Source organism: Ammodytes marinus, assembly GCF_949987685.1.
Source record: "Ammodytes marinus genome assembly, chromosome: 24".
NCBI classification, from domain to species: Eukaryota; Metazoa; Chordata; class Actinopteri; order Uranoscopiformes; family Ammodytidae; genus Ammodytes; species Ammodytes marinus.
In genome coordinates, this window is record NC_137228.1 from 8511819 (window position 1) to 8535433 (window position 23615).

Below are 23615 nucleotides of genomic sequence, written 5' to 3' on the forward strand. Positions count from 1 at the left end.
GGAGAGCTCTGGTGGAGATGCAGAGGTTAGCCTAGCAGCTCTGTTCTCAGGTCATTTATCCTCCATAGATTTATGCAGCAAAGTCTTTGCTATTGCCTAAAGTACACATTACAAGGCATTTTGATGTATTTCTATTAGGGTATTATGCAAGGGAAGCCGTTAGTTTACAGTGCTCAATTCAACTACAAAATGTATTATATATATTTTTTTTTATGTTGCAGATTTTCTCTGCTTTCAGATTTTTTTGTTGTTGCAACCACTCAAGTTGACCACTCAAGCAACTTGCCCCTCAAAGTTGACTGAGTGGAATGAATGGTTTTTGCCTCTCTGCTATTTAACCATAAGAGGAGGAGTGTTCTCGCTGTTTAAAAATACCACCTTGTAAACGAGCTCTCTGGGGCTGGGAGCCATTCTGAAGTGGACCACTAGTTAAACGCTTTGTTTTCTGCATTCTCACATACCAATTTCACGTTTGGTAATTTCCCCCTCAAAAGAGGAAACCTTCAATGCAAAGTCAATGAAAGCCTATAATCCGAATGGGAATCTGTTTCTAAAAAGATCTCCCGTCTTGACACACAAGAGTCTTGACACAGTTATTTTCTTTGACTAAAATTAGCCCTGTCCCCTTCTAAAGGCCTCCGCCCACCGCTCTCGCCTATCCGTTTGCCCTAAGAAAGTTAAAGATGTTCCAACGTGTCATCCGATCCGCCTCATTAGCATATATGACATCACGTGTCCGGGATTAATAAGAAGGGGGCTCGGACCGTGGCTCGGGACCACTCTGTCTTGGGACTTGACGTTCTCTTCTTCTCTTCTCTCCTCCCGTGCCAACTCTCTCCAAAATGGTGTGTACAAAAGTTTTTTTTTTGGGACCTTTCTGTGTGTACCGATGGACTTCTACCAGGGGACGATTGTTTTTGGGCATGGGTTTTGGATACCATCTCTCCAAATTACAATTAATGGCATCACTAAAAATTGAAGCTAGTGAAGATAAATCAGCAACTTCAAGGTTGAGAGCTATGTTACTCTGGGCCCAGGACAACTGCCTTGAGATACATCCACATTTATATAATAATTTGTGTGTAGGCTTTTATCTAAATGCATGAAACCCATACTCACACCATCCAGCACATGTAATTACTGCAGTTTTGGACAATTTCCAGCAACATCATCTTAGTTTGTGCTGTGTTAGGAAATCTTTCATAATCTGGATTTGCGGTTTTCTATGTCTGGGCTCATAAATCATTTGTTTTCTTAATTTCTGTGTTTGTGTGTGTGTCTATGTGTTTGTGAATTTTTATGTTTTCAGACTGAGCCTGCACCTGCACCTGCAGAGGCTGCCGCTGTCGCTGCCCCCGCAGTTGATTTCACACCGGACCAGATGGAGGGTGAGTAACACAACATCACTTCATTTTTATTTTTTTAAAGTACTTGTAGTTTTCCAGTAATTGTCACTCTAAACAAACTGGCCGAGCAGCTGTAGGCTTCCCCTATCTGAAGCGTAAGCCCATATTAAGCGCTAAAAGGTGGATGTGGGGATGAAGAAAGCTCCTGACTGACATTCCCTCACAGGACATGCCATTCCAAGGATTTTGTCCAGCTGTCCCGTGGATTTGAGATACGTCTATTCTAAGCCCACCCAGCCCTTTCTTGCAACCCACAGTGGCCCCCCTGCACAGCCGAGGTGTAAATTACCAAGGCCAAGGTTTAAGATGCAACAGCCCCCCCCCACCCCCATCCCTCCCCTAGCACCATCCCCTACCCTTTTGTTCGGCGTTGAAAGATGTGCCCTCTATCAATGTACCCTACCTTTGGTGGAAGGCATTTGTTCGGGCTCATTTTATGACATTGCATTTAAAAAAATCCCTATTTTGAATAGTCCCACATCATGTTTACTTCTCAATGTTGTATTATATGTTCATCTCGGCATCATAGTTTCCCAATTTGGCTTCTGAAGCGTTGCAGGGCAAACCTCGAACATGTTTCCAATCAAATTATTCTTTTAAATGATTTTCTATTTGTCAATTTATTGAACATGTTAAAATAATACAAAAACACAGACTAAAATGTATAAACACTTTAAAAAAAAGGGTTGGGGATGGTGTTGATCTTCAGTGACATAAGCAACAAATAAGTAAATAATATAGCTCATTTTCAAAAGTGTTCAATATTTGTTGAAGTGGACTGTCAATGTGGCGCTCTTTGCACCCAAAGACCCAAATTGGTTAGCGGTAGAATACACGCAGGTCAAGTTGTTCATTACGTCTCAGTCAGCATTCGTATGTATAACTGGAGCCGGGGGCCACAGGGCCATGCCTCTATATGGACTTGGTTACTCTGTCGGGGAGTATCAGTTTGCTCTCGATGTCAACCTAAAATTCCTCCCAAATGCAAGAGGAGGCAGGAATAGAGAGAGGGGGGGAGGGGGGGTGAGGGGTTTTGGAGGGGGCGGGTTCAGCTGCTCCTCCAGTTTCGGAAGCCACGCGAGAGCATTAATCTGCCAAAAAGGTCACTTTGAGTTGGCTCCCCTGACAGGATCAATAGAAATAGCTAACCCTTTGTCCTGAGCCCACCGTCGGGTACCTTCTCTGCTGCTTGGATACAGCTGTCGTTCCCAGTTAGGGCCAGAACAATGAGACAAGAATGTGGCTTCTACTGTACTGTCAATGATCCTCCAACCCAGCTTTACACCACACGGCTGCCACAGCTGACTTAAGAACCCCATTATAAAAAGAATGGAAAAGCCCAAAGGGGGGGGGGGGGGACCCTAAAGGAACATTCCAAGCATGGATGTCATATCAGACATGTTAAATCAAATAAAAGGAATTTTATTTCATGTCTAATAACCTTGCAATTTTTTTATTTTTTACAAATTGCGTACTGACTGAGATTTGAATTTGTGTAGGTTTTGTTTCCTTTTTTGTTCAACTTGTGTCAGTACTTTGTAACTCAAAGTTCTCTCTCTCTCTCTCTCTCTCTCCCTGTCCAGACTTCAAAGAGGCTTTCGGTCTCTTCGACAGAGTTGGTGACAGCCAGGTGTCCTTCGGCCAGGTGGCTGAAGTCATGCGCGCTCTGGGCCAGAACCCCACCAACAAGGACGTTGCAAAGATCCTGGGAAACCCCAACGCCGATGGTAAGATCCAGGCAAATCTCTGCTTCACTTCTAACCAGACCAGGCTAGGGTTATATAAGCGGGGCAGAAGGGAAAACAAGAACCTTGAAATTAAAGCCCCCTGTAAACCCCTGACTACAAAATTGCTTGATAGTAAGCATCTGTAAAGAGTTAGGCATATTAAAGATATAATCATTTAAGTCTGACAAACTTGGTCTGGATGAGGCGGGCTATGGTCTGGTTCTTATTATGCAACAAGTATTTTGAACCAATCACTGCAGTTCTCGGCCTGAAGTTCTATATATATTCTATTGCCATGGAGACAGTTTGATACGGCCACGCCCACACAGTGCTGTCAAACTGTACAGGCAGTTAAAAAAAAATAATTTTTTAACTAAGTTGTTAAATCCTATATTGATTTGAATATGTTAGACCAGGTTTCCAGATGCTTTATTAAGCTTGTGACATGTTTTCTCTCCCCACAGACCTGGCCAACAAGAGGATCAACTTCGAGGCTTTCTTGCCCATGCTGAAGACAGTGGACTCCCAGCCCAAGGGATCCTACGATGACTACGTTGAGGGTCTGAGGGTCTTCGACAAGGAGGGAAACGGCACAGTCATGGGCGCTGAGCTGCGCATCGTGCTGTCCACCCTGGGTGAGTCTCAAGTCTCAAGCCGTCCCCAAATATAGAAGCTGCACAAATATAGCTTTGCTTAGCACGCGCACTTAGTATGCCAGCATGTGTGTGTGCGCGAAATGAGATAGCACACACACACACACACCATACCTCCTCCTGACATTGGGATCCTTGTGCGTCTACAGGAGAGAAGATGACCGAGCCAGAGATTGAAGCCCTCATGACCGGCCAGGAAGACGAGAACGGCAGCATTCACTATGAGGGTAAGCTTTGATTTCAATGCATGTTTTATTTTTTTATGTGTGTATGTATGTATGTATACAGTATGTATATGCATATGTGTCTGTATGTGTTCATACATTATTTTGTCATTCATTATTAATTTTTTTTTATTTAACCCCTTCGTTATATGTATAGTGAGGGGTAGGAAGAGGCGGAAAATGTTCATGTTTTTGACCGCCTCGCTGCTCTGTCTCTTTTTCTCTGAAAAATCAATAAATACAGTATTTAAAAAAATATATATATTACGCCAAAGATTTTAACCTTATGGGCTTGTCTCTTCCTCCAGCTTTCGTCAAGCACATCATGTCTGTGTAAGAGGCCAGCAGGAGAAGTGCTGAAGAAACTGTAACTCCACCAACAGCCAGCAACGGTGTTCAGGACATCTACACCGTGTCAAAGACCAACCAAGGAAAGACAAGGACTATGTACAAGGGATGTTGAAGCAAACCCATCTTGTTGTTTTTTTATTTTGTTTTCCTTTCCACTTCGTTTCAAACCCCTCCTTTCTATCTATCTCGGGACAATCGCGTCATCTCTCCACTGTAGACCCCCACAGTCAGCAGTCGGCCTCGACTACAACCACTGGGGCGCGTCTCCACTTGCCCCCCCAAATGGGGTGAGGTTACGGGGGAGAAGGGGTGACCGCTCATCAAGTGAGGGTAGGACCCTGGCTTCCCACCGACCACCCCATTCAGTCACGCCATCACTGGACCCCAGCAAATGCCTAAGGTGCTGGGGAGGAAACGGGCGTGGTGGATAGACCCGCCGAAAAAAGTCTCCCCGCTTACCTTGAAAAAGTTTTATTTATCGTCTCCGCTCATGTCAGAATAAACTTTTACAACGTACATCCCATCTGGGTTGATTCTTGATCCTTCATTGTTGTCGGTTGTTGTAGATAGGCCAGTAGTATAAGGCAACAGTATATTTTACATGTCAAATACACCAAGCAATACATACAGCACTGCTCTTAGAGAGAGCAACTTAAATCTGGACCCACATTTCTTATATGTGTGCACATTGAAAGGTAAAGATAACGAAAAAGTATTATGTACATACAAGGAGCTTAAACAACACACAATGTCTCTATACGAGTCGAGTGTTAGCAAGTGGGTACATGTACACTATAGTTCATGCAATTATACAAGTCCATATATGGCTGTATACAGTATAAAGAACGTGTAGGATTTATAATGACAATAATGAAATGACATATACTGTACATATGCATGCTATGTGCTAGATAGGCAAATGCCACATGAGGCCTCACTCCACAGCAGCTGTCGTTTAAAAAAATATATCTATATAGGCCTAATAGGGGAAAAAATAGGCCCTTATAGAATGTGCTTTACTTCAGTATTTCCATGGACACAATTCCCTATCTGCTCCACTGTACCTCCCAAGGCAAATAGTGTACTTGTGTAGGCATATATGTCTTTGACAGCTGTAGTTATTTTTGAATTACTATTGAATCAATTAATTAATTCGGCTAAATAAAGCATTCACAACCCATTGTATAGCATGCATGATATATGATGCATTGCTGATCATTAAAACTACCCAACAGTATAGCCTAGATTAGTTAAAAACAGCTCAGTATTACACATTTACAGCAGAAAAATGCAACATACACATTCATTTAGCATCATATATAATAAGATATGGAAAACACTGACAGGGAACATTTTACTGCAACATGAAACCTTAAAAGTATATTTTCAGATATATTTTTTTACAGACTTGAGAGAGAGTCTGTGTAGTTCCTGGAGGAGGGGCCACGGATTTACCCTCTTCACGCGAGAATATGTTGCGAGACGAGAGTAGTCTCAGTTGTGAAGGCTACTTCTGACTACTCCGTGTGGGTTGGTTTGACACCGTTGGAAACATGTTAAAAACTTGTCTTTTTGGCCTGAGAAATGTTGCCGGACGAGGACAGGTGCTCTCTGCTACCACTGCGAGGTAAACTATAGCATAAATTACATGAAATGCTTCCCTTTTTTCAAGTAGGCCCTAACATATTTGTTTTAGGAATCATATACTGCAAACAAAAGAGAAACAAATACGTTTTTCACAATTGCTACGAAAAATAACTCATAATTCCTACCTTATATTTGATTTGCATCATCTCTTATGTAATATACAATTTGGAAATAGTATATTTTTCTGATTTTAATCGACGTGTTTTTGTTTTTTGTCTGTAACCGACCTTTGGCACACTTGTCTTTTAATTTGAATATTCTTTGCCGGAAGTCAAGGCAAGGCAAGTTTATTTATATAGCACAATTCAGACACAACAAGGCAATTTCAAGTGCTCATGGGTAAAAAATAAATTAAGATATTAGAAATTAGAAATTGCATTTATTTATATATTAAAATAAATATCAGTTTGTAACGCAAAAAAATATCAAAGCTACGCAAGTTTTGTAATAGTTCATATCATATCAACAGGTTAACATTTGGTTGACACTTTAACTATTTAAATATATATATATAGTATATATATATTTAATTAAAAAAAATTTAGTTTGCAGGGTTGTTCTTTTCAATGTTATTAAATAATTATTCTGGTACAAATAGCCTGTGTAATAACGGGGCATGTGAGGCATTCCAATCACCAAATAGATTACTATAATCCGCTGCTTCACCAAAGTTAGTTCATATGCCATGCATGTGTTGGAAATTGACAACAACACTCACTTGCACACTTGCCGTCTTTCGAGTTTATGAGTTTATGGTTTGTTATGGAAAATACTGTGTTACAACATATCATAAGCATGTGTGTCTGTATTATTGTCATATATTGTTAAACTAAAAGTAAACTCATTGTGAAAGAGTTTTACCTGGAGTGGGTTTTGACCTCGTCCTGTGTATATGGGCAACACATATGGTGGACGGGGTTGAGGTAATATATAAGATGATGCCGGAATAGTTGGGATGTTATGACAAGAGCAAGGCTGTCTGGTTGAGAATGCTATAAGCTAATGAAGGCATAAGACTGTGTAAGTACTATAATGTCAGTTTCCACTATAGGTTGAATTTCTCTTCATTTCTCCCAGAATGCAGCACGGCGAGGCCTCTCAACAGGGGCAGCGTGCGTACTCCACCCGGCCCGAGACCTCCAGCGCCAAGACCCTGATGGACATCGGGACGCGCCGGATCTTCAACGAGGACCACGACCTTTTCCGCGAGAACGTGCGGCGCTTCTTCACAGAAGAAGTTATCCCACACCACAAGGAGTAGGTTGGAATGCATGGGTTTGATTTCGGAACGGGGGCCTATTATTTTACAGTCTTTACCCACAATCCCTTGTTTTTGTCCCCTGTACGTGTGTACCATTTCTCCACCCTAAAACACAACAACTTCTAGCCTCCATCACATGCTTTTGCTGTGGTACCTGAATGTGGTCTTACAAGTTCATTAGGGTGGTAGGATGGCCTAGAGGAAGTGGGGCCGACTAGTAACCATGAAGTTGGACCCCGGGCACCGAACAGTAGGGTGTTAGTAGTAAAACTAGTGGTGGCTGGTGTTACATCTACGGTGCCCACTAGGGGTGGGAATCTCTTAGCACCTCACGATTCGATTCGATTCCGATTCAGAGGTCAACGATTCGATTCAAAATCGATTTTCAATGCATCTCAATGCAAAACATTTTTTATGTAAATACCCATGTGTGAATTTCAAAAATATATTTATATGCACATCTGAGTTTGCTACTCAGAGTTTGCTAATCACTTCCTACTTTTGTGATAATCATTAAAGACAATCAACAGATGAATTGCCTTCTCTAATATTGTATTAAGAGAAAAGCTTTTCTTGTCACAAATATGACTTTCTATGAACAGTGCAATAATCAATGCAGCTTTCAACACAATATGGAAGTATGTAAAAACTAAACCGATTCAGTTTTATTTTATTTCTAATCTCGTAAATCATGTTTCTATAGGATTTCTATTCTATTATCTATTTTCTATGTGATTTCAACACATTGTACAAAAAGTATGGCTTGGAATTCAGCTCTCATACAAAAACGTAACAGAGATAAAGCCGGTGCAGGTCATGGGTTTGCTGCTCTCAGCCCTTTTGAAGCCACTTTGGAAACAACTCGCACATGTGTGGTGTGCATGCGCAATGGCGCAGGAAGTATTAGTATTTACAAAAAAAATAAAAAAATAAATTATTAAAAAAAAAATGTAATAAAAAAAATCGATTATTAACTTTTCTGAATCGATTCAGAATCGTTCGAGAGAGAATCGATTTTAATCGGAAAATCGATTTTTTTTCCCACCCCTAGTGCCCACCATCTCTACCATTGTGTCCTTGAGCAAGGCACTTAACCCCAAACTACTCCAGGGGAGCTGTACCCTGGCTGACCCTGTGCATTGACACCCTCCTAAGTGTGGTAACTTGAGAGGGGACATGCGAAAAGACGAATTTCAATGTGCTTTGTGTAAATTGACAAATAAAGATAACTTAACTTAACTTGATAACTTAACTTTTCCCCCTTTTTTCAAGGTGGGAGAAGGCGGGCCAGGTGAGCAGGGAGCTGTGGGAGAAGGCTGGAGAGCAAGGCCTGCTGGGAGTTATGACAGCCGAGGAGCATGGCGGCATCGGAGGAAACTTGTTGGACACGGTTATCACGTGGGAGGAGCAGTGAGTTGTTGTTTTTTTAAATTTCAAAAACATTTAGGATTTATAATGACATAATTACCTTTCAAACACTGTCCCGGTAGCTTTCTAACTTTCAAACATTATTCCAGGGATCCAATTTTCCCGCAAGCAAAGTTTGTTTATTCAGTTATGAAATTTTTCTTTTTTAAGAAGATTTAGTTTTTGTCTTCCAGAATGTATTCCAATTGCTGTGGCCCGGGTTTCTCCTTGCACTCGGACATTGTCATGCCTTACATCACCAACTACGGTACCAAGGCGCAGATTGAGCGCTTCATACCGGAGATGACCGCAGGGAAATGCATCGGCGCTATTGCCATGACAGAGCCCGGAGCTGGAAGGTCAGGACTTACGGCCCCCACACACATCCTACCTCTACTGCGCGTCTACCTCGCGTCTGCGTCTGACTTTTTGTCACAGACGTAGAGCGAGCACACATCCAACCTCAGACGCACTGCTGAGGCGCGTCGGAGGCACGTCTGCAGCGACGCTCCCCTTCACCTCAGGAGGCTCGCCTATTTTTTTTCTGAGAGCAGCGCGTCTCTCTCGCGTCTCTGTGCTTTAACTGATAGAGAAATACTCTGCTGACAGTCATACCAGCAGCATTCACTCTAGTTACACGTTTACCCGGTGTGTTTATTTCAAAATAAAACATCCCTCAGTCGTATACGCGAATAATCCCTTTATTTCACGATTTAATTGTGCAATCAAAATCAGAGGGATTTAATACCTAATTTTCAATTAGTTCTGGCATTTCATTTTTGGATAAATGACACACATATAGAGATCCAATATAGTGAAGAAATAAAAAAGATCATGATGAGCGCAACAGTTTTCCGTTGCTCTATCTGTGTCTACGGCCTTCTTCTTCCCCGACCACACCCCCCTCTCTCTCTCCCGTATAAATCAGTAAAGTGATTTTTGAAATACTCTGCTGAGAGTCATATTGACTTCATACTGGCAGCTTTCGCTGTAGTTTCACCATTTCCTGGTGTGTCCCCTTCAAAATAAAACTTCCAACAAGCAAAAATATGGCAAAAAAAAAGAAAAAAAATGGCAATGGGGCGCACGGATTACTGTCCAGACTCAATATAAATCATATGCATCATAGATGACATGAAAGAACTTCATTTTTAATGGGAATTATCTATGAAAACTCTATGTAGAAAGATAGGGCTTTTAGAAGCAGCGCTGCAGCAGCAGCAGCTGCTGAGACGTTGCATGTGTGTCCGAGAAAAGTCCGAGAGAGGCAGCAGTAAGGTAACGCGACGCGCTCCAGAGGTAGACGCAGGATGTGTGTGGGGCGCGTTAGTGTCAAAAGAATTTGGCGCGTATTAGCAGTGATGTTGTAGCTTTGACGACCCTTCACCTTTTTTGTCTACATTATTTTTCAGTGATCTCCAAGGTGTTCGGACCAACGCCAAGAAGGATGGCAGCGACTGGATCCTGAACGGCAACAAGGTGCGGAGTTGTAAACACGGTCGTTTTATTCAAAATCTATTTATTTGTTTTAACCCAGTGTCGCTAGAATTTAATTTTTTTAAGGTGGCAAGTTTGAGAAAAGGGCAACTAGGTTAAGCCTTCCAATTTATGTAACAGAATTTCAATTTTTTTTTTGTATAACTTAGATGTATTCTCTCACACATCGAGCACAACCTGTGAGATCTGTGCAAGTTTACTAGCGAGAATAAATGTTAGCTTTTTGTTTTAAGGTTTAACTTTTGAGTGTGTACATTAGTGCAATCAGGTGGTATACAGCTTTTTCAAATATAAAGACTTCATGCCATTATTTGGATTGTTCGTCCAATCGTCCCACTTTCACACAGGTGTTCATCACAAACGGTTGGATGTCTGACCTGGTGGTGGTGGTTGCTGTGACGAACCGCGAGGCCAGGACTGCGGCGCACGGCATCAGTCTGTTCCTGGTGGAGAATGGCATGAAGGGCTTCCAGAAGGGACGCAAGCTGGACAAGATAGGTCTGAAGGCCCAGGTACTACCATAGCCTTTGCGAATACTCTATTCTGATTGGCTGGAGTACATTCCTGCCATGCAGTAGCCTCTGAACACCACAGGATGGTGCTGGTAACACAAGAGCTGTAATAACGATTGGAGTAAAATAATGTCCATCTTCTGTCGTCTAAATGCTAAAGAGTTTGACGCCGTCTCTCTATTTTTCTATTTTTCTTTCAAAAGGACACCGCCGAGCTGTTTTTCGAGGACGTGCGTCTCCCGGCTGACGCCCTCCTGGGGGAACCCAACAAAGGTTTCTACTACCTGATGAATGAACTACCGCAGGTGAAAGGGGGGGATGGAAGGGTGCATATAATGGGACATGTTGCCATGACTGATGTTCATTACGAATAAGCGTCCATAAACTCCCCTAAAAAACATCCCCCTGAGCTCTTGAAATGATGTAAACCGTAGATCCAAAATGTTAAATATCACATTATGCCCAAATAGATGCAACACGATAAATAACACCAACCAACTATTATTTTGACATATTTCATGTTACACTCATAATATTTTTTCTGAACGCAGGGAACAATTTTTTTGGCATTTACAGTATTTATTTTTGTGTTTTGGCTTCACTGATCTTTCATTGCATTAACTTGTTGCTGTGTGTGTTTAGTAACGCTTCTGGGACACTTCCATTCATCACTTCATTGTTTCTGTTTGGTCAATTGGTTGGTAAATCATCTTGACATATTTTTCTTTTCAAGTAGGAGCGTCTGCTGATTGGTGTCATGGCCATAGCCAGCTGTGAGTTCATGTTTGAGGAAACCAGGAACTACGTGATGCAGAGGAAGGCTTTCGGCAAGACCATTGCCCATCTGCAGGTCCGAACAACAAGTTTTCATCTCAGTTCATTTAGTATTCTATGCCAATTAAACAAAAAAATTTTTTTTAAATGAATATCTTTGCATTTGATCTCACTCCGCAGACAGTGCAGCACAAGCTTGCCGAGCTGAAGACTGATATATGTGTGGGTCGATCCTTCATGGATAACTGCCTTGTGCTGCACGCCGAGAAACGCCTGGATCCCGCCACGGCCTCAATGGCTAAGTACTGGTGAGAGGGTGTCTTTGCGTCGACCAGCCTCTTAAAGAAACACTAAATCAATGAAAATATTCATTCCAGAAGAGCTACTCCTCTTCATTTTATGTTGTCATTAGATTTGTTCAAAGCTGTTTTAAACTGAATCATGCACATCACTTGCAACGGAAGTAAAAATAAAAGCTGTTGCCTGCCTTTGACCAGCTGGCAAGCAAGCGCGCGCCTCTGGCCACATGGCTGCCATTTTCTAAGGTCTGTGTGATCATTCTTTCCGTCAGGGCGTCTGACCTCCAGAACAAGGTGGCCACTGAGTGCCTGCAGCTCCACGGGGGCTGGGGCTACATGTGGGAATACCCCATCGCCAAGTAAGCGCCACACACACACAACGCGCGTTATAACAGAGAGCTGCTATCTGCCTGTTGTTGTCTTCATTCCAGTCTGAAACCATGTCTCTCTCTCTCTGTCTGTCTGTCTTTCCAGGGCGTTTGTGGACTCCCGCGTCCAGACCATCTACGGAGGCACCAATGAGATCATGAAAGAGCTGATTGCCCGCAGCATTGTCAGCAAGAAGTGAGACATTTTGATGTTTTGGTGACGGAAGAAGCCCTTGGGGTGAACGCGTGGCCTTTTTTTGCACACATTTTTAATTTGTATTTTTTCTGTTTAATTTTTGTTGTTGAAATTTGTCAAAGGGTGTCGAACAGTCATGAAAAGCGAAAGATGGTAATACAGGTAGTTGTTTGATCACGCCTACAGGGTTTAACAGTTTCCTTGATCAAATTAGAATTCTATATTTCACAGCTTTGGTTTGAAAATAATAATAATTCCGTTCTATTTTTTATATGTCTGTGTCTGTTCATGTATATTTTGCACTGGAAAATAGTTCATAGGTGCGTAATAAGTTGTGTGGAAAAATAACATGTTGAATTGAAGAGATTTAATCCATCAAATCCATATGGCCCTTTATGTCAGTATTTAATCTGTCCACTTGATGAAATAAATACAATTGTACTTATTTTTCTGCTTCTTGCTTCTTCACTTCTGAACGCCCAGGTGAGGGAAAGAGAGAGAGGGAGAGAGACAAAGGGAGTGAGAGGGAGAAGGAGGGAGAGAGAGAGAGAGAGAGAGGAGCCAGAACAACTAATGGTCCTTGAAAATGTACAACAGCACGTGTTGCTTTTGTGCATTGTCTTATTTCTGTCAGTAGGTGGCAGCAAATGTACATGCAAAGTTGGCAGAGAAATGACAAATCACCAGGCTTCATTTTGACTCCATTGCGGTGCACACAGGAGGCGAAAAAAAGCCGACTGTTGAATGTGAATGGATGATTCAAAGCATCTTTTACCAAGTTGGAATGTCTTGCATGCTTGTCCAAAAGTGCGCTTAGTAAATAAATAAATGCATATATATATATATTTTTTTAATTCTATCTAATATAAAGAAAGCAGGGAAAATACTGGATAATATGAACAAGTTTGATGCCTTTCAAATGCATCCTTCTTCCTACCTGACACCAATGATCTAATGTGACTGAATTAGCCTAAGCATCGAACACTGACTGCAATACTTTTATGAAAACATGTCAAATCTATGGTTTACTTGTGAAATAATGTGTTCCAGTGGAATATAAACAAGGTCCTATGTTATGAACAAAGTGTGTGATTATTAATAGCAGCACTTAAGGTAGAGAATAGTGCATATTTGTGGGGTAAATTGCCTTTTTTTTAGCTTGAGCCCCTGCCCCGCAAAATGTCTGTGCACGGCCCTGCTGGGAATGACACATTTAAATGCCCAAAAACATGCCACAAAACACACACACATCAGTGCCAGTTAAGGAGGCAGACAGCATGCCCACCACGCCTCACCTGGAGGGAGGGATGGAGTGATGCATCATTCTCTCCACCCTCCTTTCCGCTGTACCCTTGGCAACATATCCACCATATCCCCCTTTCCTCTCTCCTCCCCTACTTCTCCATCTTTCCTCAGCAACAGCCACACCCCAGTGATACAGCTCTGCACTCTTCTTTTTTTCTTTCAATGCGGACAGCACAGTTCCTTGCTGCCCCCTATGGTGCTGTTGGCATGCAGAATCCCCCTTTTAACAATGACTCAACATTTCACCCTGGCTCTGTCTCACTACATGCATGTGTTGCACGTTTGGTTCGCACCCAGAGGACATGTATGTATGTTGCACAAATGTACATACAACAACCACAAACGAGGGAATTCCAAATAATCGCGCTGCGCTGCACTGCTGCACTTACGGTAGCTTTAATGTGCGATGGGAGGGATCATAGGGCCCCGCTCGCTCACAGCGCTCATTGTCACCACAGCTCCCTTCGCACACACAAGGGGTATTAGTGCCGCTCAGCAGCCTAAACCTGCAGGTAAGAGCCCAAGCTCTTTGTTTACTGTTTACTTAAGGCTATATATAAATGCGGATTTACGATTAAACAAACTGGCATGAATTTAAAGTTTTTTCCCAATTTAATTAGACACTTACAGCTGTTTCAAATAAATAGCCTTAGTTTGTAATAATGTTGGCATTGTTGTCCTTAAATCCACTGCTGTGGTGTTGCCTGCAAGCGCGTCACGGAGGGATGTGCAGCTCTATGTATGGATTTAGAAATTGAGTTTGACGTCTTAGAATCTGACAGGGAATTTGTTTAAGTCAACGTCGGTTTTTAACGAAGATAAAGTTTCAAATTTCGAGTTGGTTCATGTGGATAAAATGTGTTACATTTGGTTTTTATTTGTTATTATTTTTTTTTTTTTTTTGCTGCGTGCCGGTGCGCGTCTCTTTGCAGCAGTGGCATCCTGCGCCTTTTGTTCTAGTCCACGCCTGCATGGTGCTGAAACCGGCCGCTGCTGCTGCTGCTGCCGGCGACTCAGTGCAGCGCTAACCTGCAAATTAATGGCACATAGGTGGAGATTATTTTGGTCGAAGATGCACACATGTAAGGATATGGAAATGGAATCATTGCTTGCTTGCCCATGGCCATGGATTGTGGGTATATGGGAGTAGCCCAGCATGTAGTTGGCATCTTGTCTGCCACTGACTGCCAGTTGCCCTTGTAGTCACCACCAGCTTGCACCAGTAAAAGATTGAATAGCTTGCCCTGGATGTACATCATGTAAAGCACATACATGCAGTTTTAATATAAATCATGTTATTCAATGACATTAATCACAATAATTATGTTAACCTACCCATGAGTATGCTGTGTCTGCAGTCTGTAATGGAAGTACTGTCCTGATTGGTTGTAATAATGTAATTGAAAATAAATAGTCAGTGTATACATAGGCCTATTATAAATATAAGCAATAGATAATGATCTAGAACTGCCCAGACTTCCATTAAGCATGGCTCTGTCTGTTCCAGACCTGCTTTCTTTCAGTGCGAGCAGTGGATTTTCCCCCATGTCTGGAGAGGACGTGCAAAACCTTCCTTTATGAGAAGGCATTAACGCTCGCATGAAACTGCAATCCAGTTATTGTACTAGCACATTCCGATCGCTGTGTCATAAGACCCCCCCCCCCTTCAGATGTGGATATAAAAGCAAACTCCTCACTAATACGATGATGATGACTTTACAAATCTGCACGGCTCGGCTTGCAGTCTCAGTAGATTCCCTCTTTAGAACAGGTATATGTGTGCAGCCTGTGTGTGTCCACATTCAGTCAGCTTTCCTCTCACTTTGAGGGTTAGTTACTTGTGACACCTGTTAAAGGTGCCGTCAGCGATTCTGGAGAAAGCTTGTCAAAATCACTTTTTGTCAAAATCAATGAATATCTCCTCTCGATCTGCTACCTGTCCGTACTGTATGTGAGCTGAAACTAAATCTGATGTTAACACACAGCCTAGGCTCTGTAATTTGGTGTGTAAACAAAGGGGGCCCACTGTAGCTAGCAACATGTCTGTTTACAGAGCCTAGGCTGTGTATTAACACTGATTGGATTTTTTTTCCCCCAGCTAACACAAAGTACATACAGGTAGCGGATTGTGGAAACGTCCATCCCCCTCTCTAACTTCTTTGCACCTTTTTTAAATGTAGGTCAAACTGGTTTCTTGGTTCGGACCGAATGGAGGTTGACAAAGTACATTACCTTAGAGAAGCGTGTCCGGTTTCCCCTGCTTCTCTTGCAGACAAGTGCCAGATTGGGCTAAGTCTTATCACTGATGGAGTAATTGAAGTGACCTTAATCAGGACACAACAGGTCAGCTTTGTGTGTGTGTGTGTGTGTGTGTGTGTGTGTGTGTGTGTGTGTGTGTGTGTGTGTGTGTGTGTGTGTGTGTGTGTGTGTTTGTGTGTTTACTTGCACAAGCTATCAAAACACCACTTCTTTAAATCTCAAATGTAACTCTGCTGCTAGCTATACATTTAATTTGCCTTCAGACCACCACCATGAAACCCTATCCGCCTCCCTTCGCCACGTGGGAACGTTAAGTATATTTCCCAACGTCAATTCTGGTTAGGTGTGCCGTCAAAGTGCTGAAACCACCGAACCGCTATGTGCTCCACTGACTTGAAGACGTGCCATTTTGGCTCGAAGAAATGTATTTGCACAATGATTGGAGGAAATATCACTTTCTGGATTTGTTTCAGGGCTGCTCCATTATTGCTCCATTGCAATAACTTTGATGAACTATTTTGATTAATTATTTGAATCAATTGCACAGCCCTAATTTGTTTGTGGATCAACAGTAACTGTCCAGTCTAAATTCCTCTTGTTTTTATAGCAGAGCCTTCCATTTAATGTAGATCAGTGAGGTAAGTTAAAGCAGTGCAGTCTAGTGCCATAGCTTCAGGTGTTTTGAGGTCTTAGGATTCAGCTTTGTGTGCCCTGCTGTCTGCCCTGTCTGAGGCCCCTTGGGTGCCACAGGTGTCTAATGATAGCTGGCATACTGTGCTTTTAGTACGTGATTAAGGCCAGACTCTAGAAAGAGACCTTCATTCACACACGTCAGAGGAGGAACCCAACGGCCCACTGACCTGCTGCATATGGTGCAGGCAGGATTTTTGGAGAAACATTTCTCCTCAACTACATGGAGGCAATCTGCTGTCCAGATGTAGCCCAAAACAGCTGTTAAAATGAACACGTGTGTTTCCAGTGAGCATGGGATGTCAAGGACCAAAAACAAGCTATCGGGGGGGATTCCTGTAGCTCCATTGTTTTTCCAACAAACATAGGACATAGGCGTTGAGTTTATTGAGTTCGATAACTGCTTTTTGATCCTTCCAATGACCTCCTTGTCATAGGATAGTTTCTCCAACCTTGCTTACCCTTGTGCCATGGCCGCATCGATGGCTGACTAGCACCCAGTCTCCCAAACCGGCCCTGACAGCCAGTGTCTCATTTCATTCCTCACGGACGATGCCCCTCGACAGAGAGGACACTCATGCGGGGGCCATTTTTTCCCCTCAGATATTGGCACTGGTAATATTCTCTGGTGCTCCTCGCTTCCGGTCTTGTGTTGTAACCATGTTAGCTAATCGGTGAGGTCAGCGTGTTAATAGTACAGGTTTGTAGTATATAAGAGGCAGTGGAAGTCCGTTGGGAGTGAGTAGAAAGAAGGGGAGAGGCAGAGAATAGGCTACACAACAACAACCGCTTAGGAGAGCAGCAAATCCACCTCACGTTATCTCAAACCCCTTCTCTGGAGAGCGTTTTTCTCTATTTAGATCACTTTTTGTGGACAAGTGCCCAATAGCACATTCCAAGAAAAAGGAAAAAAAATTGCTGTATGTTCACACGGAGCTATTACAGGAAGTTTATGCGTATCCGCTCGTCTTAGTGGGGTTATGACATACATCCCAGCTTTTAAATGGCTGTTTGTGGTTTCACACCCCTAATTGGTAGAGGGGAATGCAGGCAACTGCACTGAAAAAAAAAATTCATTGGATTTACTTGATTTTATTACAGACATCGGTCCCACGTGATCAGATTGTAGCCAACCAATGTGATATTGCTTGTTAATCCAACATGTTGTTTTCACTTAAAACTGTTTGAAAAAATCATGTTGATTGGACACATTATGTTTAAGTAACCTTAACACTAAAATATTGTGTAATGCTAACATGATTTTATCACATCAGGGGTACCTGATTTTCAAGTATAAATCCAACTTGATTTCTTCATGTTTATATTATCCAATATTTACGTGACTTTTTAAGGCAATTTGATTATGTCTCTGGAATCCATGTAAGGTATATAAATCTAACTTGATTTGTTCAAATAAACTATCCAAATGTATTGTACAGATCAGTTCCATGATTGAGTGTGCAAAATACAAAATACAGGAAAAAAAATGGCAGTCAGTCAACTATACTCAGATGTTCTGTATTGAGCTTCAAAACAGACAAATCCATGCAGTTGTAACATGTTACATTCAAAATACAAACTTGATACCTGCATCAACAGCACTGTCAAATACCACATTTACTGTTTGCACTGTAATCAATATAAAAATGTACTTGTCTAGAACAGTCAAGTTTGCAAACTCACAGTAGCATTCAAATGCTCAAATTATTATTGTAAACTCTTTACAACTCTTAAATGATGCGTTTGATTGCATGTGGAAAAATTGGCAACTTCAGACATGACAGCTTCAGATTGTATTACTGGGTAAAGTAGCAAATACAGGCACTGTCACTTTCATAAGTGGGTCATATGCTCAATCAAAATAGTTTCAACTCACTATTTGATAGATAGGAACTTATCCGACATTTAACTAGATAAAAAATCTTTCGGAGTATAACTTTATACAGACAAAAGTGTAAAAACTAAAAAGTAAACTGAAGTAATCCAAACAATGCATAGTAGTAAAAAAGGAAAAGGAAAGCTGGTGCCCCTTAAGAAAATAAATAAATAGATAAATACAAATCAATGCTAGAGTTTTTTGTCTTGTCCAACTGTACATTATAAATGATGGTAATGCACAAACTTACACTTGCTTCTGTACAACATATGGCGAGTGCAGATAAATTCACATACTACACATACACATACATACTAACAAGTTCATTGCCTCTTTCACTACACTGGATAACTATCAACAGCAGTTGCTGGACACACAAACACAAAATACACTTTTATCACTGTATCAATAGAAACCTCGAGCAACACCTGTTTATACACCAAATAAGGCACATACATGAATAACACTAAAGCTAGTGGTCATCTGAGAGGCAGCGCATTGTTTGACCCGTTCATTCAAAGAGACGGTTTTTCAGCGTGAGTATTGTTCTTGTTTGAAAGTTTACCGACATCCATGTCCATTATTATCTTCTGTACTACCTCAACTGTGTACCGGAGGTCAGGGGGCTAGCTGATGTTCAGTGCATACATCAGTCCAAAAAGCATAGCAACAGCTAATGCTATATTGTCTAAATCTCTTAACACCCTGATACCTTCGAGGACAACTCCAATGTCCTCAGATTCTTCGCTTGCCTCATGCTCTTCTAGAAAATAAATCCAGTATTTTTTCCAATAGCAGCATTGAAGGCGTCTCCATCCATGCCCTGTACAAAACATACAGAGGTTGGTAAATAAGACCTCAAATTTGTCAGCAAATACAGAAGTAGCAGTTGGCAATACAATTTTTAAATCTCTGGCTTCCTTGAGCAACACAAACTGTAAGTATTAAGAATACACAAGATAATCTAAGACATGAAGACACTGTTGCAAAGTCCTATAGTATAAAAATAGTAAGTGTGGACAAGAAGTATGATACAAGTATTCACTAGAATGAAATAGTTTTAAGATGAAAAAGAAAATGTGTTACATTTAGTTAACCAGCAACTCAGAAACATAATGGTTTTAAAATATATGTAACAGAACTAGAAACTAAGCCCTGATCAATGTACATACCGTATTCGTGCACAAGGTTTTCTGGATTTTCACCCATTTGATGCAGACTCCCTTGATATGAGGTTTCGTCCAACATCGACATCATCACACTGAAAGGAGATTCTGTATTAGTGTCAGAATTCAGCCTGTTTGCTTAAGTAAAGTCAACTACCGGTGTAAATGGCAGTGACTTTCCAAAGAAAGCCAGTGAAGAGTTACAAAAAAGTCACTAGACGGCATGATTTCCTCCATTTAATTAATTAATATTTATATTGTTAATAAATTATTTTAATATGACAATGAGGCCTAAGTGCAGGACAATGCAATTAAGAAATACGTTGCAATTATATCACCGTGTAGACTGTCTTTTGAAATAAGAATGAGATAATGTAAAAATGTAAGAATATATAGAACCTGGCCTCTTATATGATTAAGAGACAAAAAGGATGTACAAAAATTGGAAGGAGGAGATGAAAAATAAATGCACTTATTGTCTCCCTGGCATCGTGTAAAATTAATCTACCCTCCTTGCCAATCAATTATGGCAACTAACAAATTCTATAGTGTTGCATAACATTGTCTATTATTTTTCTATGAAAGTTTGACTCCTGTAAAACTTACATCTGCCATTTGTGCAATGGTTGTTTTGAGCCTTTGCCCTAGGCGTCCTCCTCTCTTTTGGAACAGCTTTGTCAGGTTATCAGAGTGAACGTCCAGCTGAGACAGGAACCTGGATTGAAGTGGGATGGTGGTGATTCTCTTGAACTCAGCGTTGATCTAAATAGTAGTAAACACAAAAAAAAGCACAAAGGATTCAGGTTTCAAACTTATTATCAAAGAAAATGTACATAGCACATACAGCAGACCAGGACATTCTAGGAGAGATGAAGCATGAAGCAAGAATAAACGATTAGGTTGATCAGCAGTTTGCCAGGGTACCATAACTTTCCTTAGAACAACAACCAATACAAGATGAATATCCAAACATGGAGAGAAGCCTTACCTCATTGACAGCGAATAAAGCAGGCCACCTTGCCATGAATTCCTCCACCATGCCACATGGACAACCTTGTGTTCTGAGGGCAAAAGTCGAAATGTTAAATCACTAGTGACCCCTGTGGAGTGAATTTTACTTTTAGATTAAATATGACAGCACTTACCAGTATCAAGCCTTTGTGTATGTTTGGCAAATATGATGATAGACCTTTTAAAAGAAAATATTTAGAATTAGGGACATGAACTCAGTCAATCATATCAATTGATTAAAAGACCAAAAGCAAAAAAATATGCTACTGATGTATTATAATTGTTTTTTCAATGTTTATATAAAGACATAACAGGCAAGATAAAACGCAGTACAATGGACCATACTTTGCATGACAGGTCATGACTGGCAATAACAGCCAGTGAGAAAAAAATGCCAACAACGGCAAATCATTTTAAATCAAGTTTAGCCCATGGACCTATCATAAGAGGTTTAGCTTGACCTCGCTGCTTCATTCATGTGAATACTTTTTTTTTCCTTATTTAAATTTGAGGAGAGTGGATGATATGGTCGGGGCCTATAATGTACACAAGTGCCACCATTATGACATACACACGGCACGCTTGATTGCTCAAACACATCCACGTGTGAATGCATAAGCAACCCATTCCCCGCAAGTAACGGCCCTCCCGAGTCCGACACGGTCACATTTCGTGCACACACGTATGTTTATAAATGCACAAACTCCAACATATATAGCCTGAGTTACTAGCGTTAGCCGTAAGGCTCTCACAATGCAGACACAGGCTAGTTAGCAAGCTAGAAACAAAATATAGCCAATACATAGCCTACACACACACACACACACACACACAAACGAATGGGCTAACTATTTTAATAGTTACAGAGTGAACCACAGCAGTCTAGTTCAAATATTTCCAACTTGACAAACTTACTTTATCAGTAGTTGAGCTGGTGTCCGTCCGTCCGTCCGTTGTGACTAAAGCTGAAGGGGCCGGGGGAAATGTAACTGCTGCTTCCAGACAGTGTTGCCAGATCAGATTGACAGTTTCCAGCCCAATCACATCTTAGAACCCGCCCATTCCACTAAAGACCAGCCCAAACCACGAAGTTGCCAGACACCCGTGTAAACCCGTAGAATCATAACACATGCAACAGAAAAACACTCCTAAGTATCCAGAGCTTCATATCTGCATCAAATAACCACACATAGGCCTACGTGATAGAAAAATATGTTTTGCGAATTAAAATCAACCATAGGCTACACAAATTGCAAGATGAACCTCTGGCATTCTAGTGCAAGGCCCAGATTAGTAATAATGTCAGCTGTACGTAAAAAGGTGCACTTTTAAGCCGTGTAGGCCTAATACATTTCATTAATTACACAAATGACCCGTATGAGGAGTTGAGGACTAGCCTACTTGCGAAGCAATTTAAAACAAAAAAAAACTATGCACAGAGCGCCTCTCCCTGCCTCTCTTTTTCTCCTCTCTCCCTCCCTCTTCCTCCTTTTCTCCTCGCTGCTTTCCACACCTGTAGCAGCTGATTGAGATTCCGAACACACAACCACGAAAAACTAGTTTTAAAATAAACAAGCTAATGCCATAGAATACGTGGGCTACAAATCAGTCACAGTGCAAATAAGATTAGGTGACATAAAAAAAAAACATCTTACCTTTACGCAGAATCAGCGTCTTTCTCTTTCCATTAACTTGAACAATGTTGATAACGAAGAACTATTTACAGTCACTGGAAGCCAGGTCGGCTGGCTAATACATGGATGAATCAAACCTCCCCAACAACTGTCGGGTAGGTTTGAAAGTGGCGGACGTCAATCCGTTTCTGCTCAGGCCAGAGCGCACATCCATGAGACTGGAAAGGAGCCGTAATCCCATGCGATTTCTAGTGTCATCCTTTAACAGCGTCACCTGGGAAAACGCTCTCTCAACGTGGGCATTTGATATTGGCAGAGTGAGCAATCTGATGACACCCAGTGCTAAATCTTTGAAACACTGGTTTCCTCCAGCATCTTGAAATGCCTCAACTTCCATCCAAAAGGCGTCAATGGCCTGATCACTTGAGAAGCCGGCTGATGCAATGTTTCTCCACTGGCTCTCCAATATGTCCACCGAACAAGAGAACAACTCAGCGGGCAAGTCTTTTACTCCTGGCCTGTTCATTGTTGACATCACCTGCTTCGGACAAAAAAGCTCCAGTTTGCGGAGCATTTCCATTGATGCAGGAAGACGCATTTGATACTGCACAAGCACTTCTTTTAGAAAATCAAAACAGCGCGCGGAAATTACATCCTTCAGCTCCGGCGCTAATGTGCTGGCTTCCAGCCGCTGTTGGAATGAGAAGCCCAGGTCCGCGTCCTGGTGTGAGAGGTAGAGGCTGGATGATTTAAGGTCAAGTTCCCGGAGACGACTGTCGTTGTTCATGCGTAATACGCTGGGCTTCACAACTCTCCTCAAAGTCGAAATGTACAGCCTGTCAAGATCCCTAAAAACACCCAGCGTATCTCCCGTTTCCAGCTGGAAATTTTTGTTGACAGTTTTGATTTCCATCAACACGGGCCGGAGGAAGTGCATGTACAGACTGTTTGATTTGTCACTGTACATTTCATTCAAAAGCCTGGCTGCATAGCAGTGTTCGGCACTTGAAACCAAACTGAAGTGTAGCTTGAGGGCATCTTCCTGCTCTAAAATTCTTTCGATACAGTCTGAGATCACCAACCAACGGGTTGAGCTGGGGGATATGAATTTCAGAGGACAGCCGCCGTCATTGATGGCCTTATAGACGTTGTTATAGTCACCCTGGCGCTTTGCTGAGTGTGCGAACCAGTTGTAGGTTTCTCTTATCATGTAGTCCAGATTGCTTGGAAGAAGTTGCATTGCTTTATGAGCCACTATATCCAATGAGTGGCAAACGCAGCGAATAAGATGTAAACTAGGCTGCTTTTGTTTGAGGAGTGTGAAAACGGAATGATTTTTTCCGACCATAACA

At 41.7% G+C, this 23615-nt stretch overlaps 2 protein-coding genes across 2 annotated transcripts; both read left to right on the forward strand.

Moving 5' to 3' along the window:
• Positions 1-764: 764 nt before the first annotated feature.
• mylz3 (myosin, light polypeptide 3, skeletal muscle) lies at positions 765-4884 on the forward strand. The gene is made up of 6 exons (XM_080053197.1): positions 765-845; positions 1310-1388; positions 2990-3133; positions 3598-3768; positions 3936-4013; positions 4319-4884. Exons 1-6 carry the CDS (start codon positions 843-845, stop codon positions 4345-4347), a joined length of 504 nt encoding a protein of 167 aa, XP_079909323.1. The 5' UTR covers positions 765-842; the 3' UTR covers positions 4348-4884.
• Positions 4885-5866: 982 nt separating this feature from the next.
• acadl (acyl-CoA dehydrogenase long chain) lies at positions 5867-12767 on the forward strand. The gene is made up of 11 exons (XM_080052699.1): positions 5867-5988; positions 7086-7265; positions 8542-8679; positions 8871-9035; positions 10089-10155; positions 10521-10685; positions 10889-10990; positions 11422-11535; positions 11640-11767; positions 12031-12117; positions 12233-12767. Exons 1-11 carry the CDS (start codon positions 5915-5917, stop codon positions 12324-12326), a joined length of 1314 nt encoding a protein of 437 aa, XP_079908825.1. The 5' UTR covers positions 5867-5914; the 3' UTR covers positions 12327-12767.
• The last annotated feature ends 10848 nt before the right edge of the window (positions 12768-23615 follow it).

What these genes read in the sequence shown, in the direction of transcription:
- acadl (XM_080052699.1), top strand. Translation starts at nt 5,915, where the DNA reads ATGTTAAAAACTTGTCTTTTTGGCCTGAGAAATGTTGCCGGACGAGGA. An exon ending in TGATGAATGAACTACCGCAG is followed by an intron (nt 10,991 to 11,421) that starts GTGAAAGGGGGG and finishes CTTTTCAAGTAG; the next exon opens with GAGCGTCTGCTGATTGGTGT. An exon ending in AGACCATTGCCCATCTGCAG is followed by an intron (nt 11,536 to 11,639) that starts GTCCGAACAACA and finishes CTCACTCCGCAG; the next exon opens with ACAGTGCAGCACAAGCTTGC.
- mylz3 (XM_080053197.1), top strand. An exon ending in CACACCGGACCAGATGGAGG is followed by an intron (nt 1,389 to 2,989) that starts GTGAGTAACACA and finishes CTCCCTGTCCAG; the next exon opens with ACTTCAAAGAGGCTTTCGGT. An exon ending in CATCGTGCTGTCCACCCTGG is followed by an intron (nt 3,769 to 3,935) that starts GTGAGTCTCAAG and finishes GTGCGTCTACAG; the next exon opens with GAGAGAAGATGACCGAGCCA.